A 3,598-nucleotide genomic window follows, 5' to 3' on the forward strand; every position below is an offset into this window, starting at 1 on the left:
CTTCGCCTTTATGCTCAAATTGATTATTTCTTCAACCATGAAAATGAAAACATGCTTGAGGGAAGGCTTATAAGATAACTAGTTCAACTTAGTCCTGGTTTATTGGTAAGCAGTCATGCTGCAAGTTGACAATGTATTTGAACCAAATTACATGGCATTGTGTTGATACTGCAGATATGCTCTGTGTTGAACAAGAGGCTGTTGTCTGTGTATGTATATACTTAAATACTGGAGCACTGCTGACATCTCCCTTCCTTATTAGCCACATACATCGTGGAATTATTTGATAGAGTTTTTCTTAGCCAGGAGCCTTCCCTTAGTGATTAGCAGCTTGGGTTTGGAAGGAAAGCTAACTAAAGGTGGAGGTGGCCCAGAAAACTGGGATGACAGATGTGATGATGGGAAAATAGAAGTGCCTCTTCTCCTAGTGTATGTTATTAGTAAGCAAGAGTGTCTGAGCATAGATGACCCCTAGATAGCTTCTTTGGGCTTCTGTCCTGGTATGGGGGGTACCTAGACGGAAGCCAAGGTCTGTTGCTACGAACCTAGAGGGATTTAGTTTTTCATTTCTCCCAGCAGTTTCCAACTGCTTGATTTCATCCTAGTGATTTCAGTATCACTTTAGATCGGATCCTACTAAATTTTTCGGGAGAAAAATCCATCAAACTTTGGATGGGAGCCTGTGTCAAAGGTTTCTCTAGTGAGCTGGATAAACTCTGATTAGACACAGAATAGTTTGATCTTTGTGGAATCTTAGAAGCATGACCAGGATTTTCCCCTTCTATAAGACTTGTATCAAGCTTCTCAGTGTGTCATGTTGGGGTAGAATTTCTTTTGCACCCTGCAACCTTGAATGCATTGACTTGCAAGTAATGAAACAAGTGTAGCACAAATACAGTATAGAAATTGAGTTTGGGTTCATGCAGTTGAGAAGATTGCAGATATTTAATGTCTGTTTAAAATGTTTTAAGCTTGTGTGAGGTTTTATTTCTTCTGTGTGACCATTAAGTACTGTAGCCCTTACGTCACTGCTTCAAAATATGTTCTCCTAGGCTGGTATCCCAGATCCACCAAACATGTCTGAAGAGCTAATCAGAATGAAAGCTAAGGAACGTCACTTTCTGGAGCAGTTACTGGATGGAAAAAAACTGGAAAACTATGAAATTCCAGTACCAATCAAAGCAGAGCTCAGAAAATATCAGCAGGTAACAGTTATAGTTCTGTTTTAAAAGAGCAGTAAGTTCAGTCTGATAGGATGTCATGGGAAGGTGGGAGTTGGTCGGGTACTGCTTTTTTTTGCTTGTGAGTTTGAGCGTTCTGGTTTGGTTTTAGCTGTGTAGTGTGCATCTTGGACTCTTGAATAAGAAAGAAAAATGAAGTAATGCATGTACTTAGTGTTTTAATGATATTTTCCCCCTCTCTGGATTTTGCCTTTTTTCTCAAGGAATGGCCAGTGGGCTTAGGCCATTGTTAGGCTTAGGCTGACTGTGGCAGCTCATCACTGCAAAGCCAGGCCTTGTACCATTTGGCTGCTTATGTTTTTCCCTTTATTCCCCCGTGCTTGGAGTGAATGGGCTGTAGTGGATGCATTTATGGTGGGAAACTAGCCCATAGTTTGACCGTGGTGGATTATAGAACATAAGGATGTCTGAGCTGAAGCTGAATTAGCCAAAATTCAGATTTACTTCTGAGGCACTCTCTTTCCTCATTTCAGGATGGAGTGAACTGGCTGGCATTTCTCAATAAATACAAACTTCATGGAATTCTTTGTGATGACATGGGCTTAGGAAAAACTTTACAGTCTATTTGCATTCTTGCCGGTGATCATTGCCTCAGGTGAGCGTAAATAACATTCTTAGACTTTTATCTGCACTAATGACTCTAGTCATAGTCCTAGGCAACTGGCAGTAGGTGGCTGTGCTTGAGCAGGGGTTTGGGCCTTCAGAGGTCCCTTCCAGCCTCAGCTCTTCTGTGAAAAGCTCCTCTTTGTATTCTTAAAGGGCTCAGGAATATGCAAGAACAAAACTGGTGGACAGTGTGCCTCTTCCCTCCTTGGTGGTGTGCCCTCCTACACTCACAGGACATTGGGTGGATGAAGTGGGCAAGTTTTGTTCAAAAGAGTATCTTAATCCATTGCACTATACAGGACCTCCTACTGAGAGAGCAAGGTAATGGATTTTGTATGGCTGGGGTAGAATAAAATATCACACACAGAACTGGGCAATTTGCTTTACTACTGAAGCACAGTTTGTGGGCATGGGAAAACTTGTACCTTTAAAGGCTGAAATAATAACATATGTAAGGAACTCATTAACTTTTTTTTTTTCCTTAAGATTACAACACCAAGTGAAAAGACACAATCTTATAGTGGCTTCATATGATGTTGTAAGAAATGACATTGACTTCTTCAGGTAGGAATTGGCTTGTTTTTCTGAGGTTTTTAATAGCTGAGAATTTTAAGACTTCAGTAAGAAGTCTGTGTTCTTCTTTTCTAGAAATATTAAGTTTAATTACTGCATTCTTGATGAAGGCCATGTAATCAAAAATGGGAAAACAAAGCTGTCAAAAGCAGTGAAACAGCTGACTGCTAATTACAGAATAATTCTTTCTGGGACACCAATTCAGGTAACTGCTTTTCGTTTCTGGCTGAGTAGTAGAAAATACACAAGAAAGCTATGTTTTGCAGTTCATTTTATTGTACCTTTTATCAGTCTTCTTGTTCAAAGTATACATTGTCAAACATTCTTTCACTGCTAAATGCTCAAAACATCTTTTTCCTTTCCTGGTATACCCAAGATTTGAGGAATGGTTGCAGGTTTTGTGGTACTAATGGCGTTCTGAAGTTGGCAGCAAGACTTTTTCTGCCACTTGCTCTTTAAGTAGCAGATAGGAAAGGAAAGAGAACATTTCCCTATGCCTCTAGTGAAATTAGCAGGAAACTCAAGTCTGAGAACTCCAGATTTTGGGCTTCATCCTAATGACTTAGCTGTGCAGTATTTGTCTCTTGCAGGACTAAGACACACTGGTGTCTCCTGGGTTTGTTGTCCAGGAGAACTGAGGGTGTGGCTTAAGGCATTGGGCACAGTAGAAAGTTCATTTATATGTTAAAGCACCTGTAGAGGTATTACTGTAACTCAGCTGGATGAAAGAGCAAAGTATTGGAAGCATGTTGGAGTGTTAGGTTTGTTAGTGTTTTATAGGCAGTGTTAAATATGTGTGGATAACTTGTAGCAATTCGTTACTTCTGAAAATAACTCACCAAACATTTCTTTTATGTTCAGAACAATGTCTTGGAGTTGTGGTCCTTGTTTGACTTCCTCATGCCAGGGTTTTTGGGTACTGAACGCCAATTTGCAGCTCGTTACGGCAAACCAATACTGGCAAGCAGGGATGCCCGAAGCTCCAGTAGAGAACAAGAGGCTGGTAAGGATCACATGTTCAGGCTTTGTTGTCTTGTTTTAACCCTTTAAATGAGAAGTGCTAAGGAAAAGGAAAAGTGTGGTCAGTTCCAGTGTCAGATTTTTTTCTCCTAAAACACTGCTACTGTTGCCCTGCCCAGGGGTTCTTGCCATGGAGGCACTGCACCGCCAGGTCCTGC

At 40.8% G+C, this 3,598-nt stretch overlaps 1 protein-coding gene across 1 annotated transcript in view; it reads left to right on the plus strand.

Moving 5' to 3' along the window:
* Window positions 1-3,598, plus strand: part of BTAF1 (BTAF1 RNA polymerase II, B-TFIID transcription factor-associated, 170kDa) — a gene marked incomplete at its 5' end in the record, with an annotated part of 33,029 nt that overhangs the window by 25,103 nt on the left and 4,328 nt on the right. The window contains 8 exon segments of the mRNA XM_009077012.1: window positions 1,053-1,205; window positions 1,715-1,836; window positions 2,001-2,168; window positions 2,334-2,411; window positions 2,496-2,625; window positions 3,282-3,423; window positions 3,560-3,595; window position 3,598. The exon segment at window position 3,598 is cut by the window's right edge and continues 79 nt beyond it. Of these exon segments, the coding sequence (XP_009075260.1) occupies window positions 1,053-1,205; window positions 1,715-1,836; window positions 2,001-2,168; window positions 2,334-2,411; window positions 2,496-2,625; window positions 3,282-3,423; window positions 3,560-3,595; window position 3,598 (830 nt within the window).

This window comes from Acanthisitta chloris, unplaced genomic scaffold (assembly GCF_000695815.1).
Source record: "Acanthisitta chloris isolate BGI_N310 unplaced genomic scaffold, ASM69581v1 scaffold9486, whole genome shotgun sequence".
NCBI lineage: Eukaryota > Metazoa > Chordata > Aves > Passeriformes > Acanthisittidae > Acanthisitta > Acanthisitta chloris.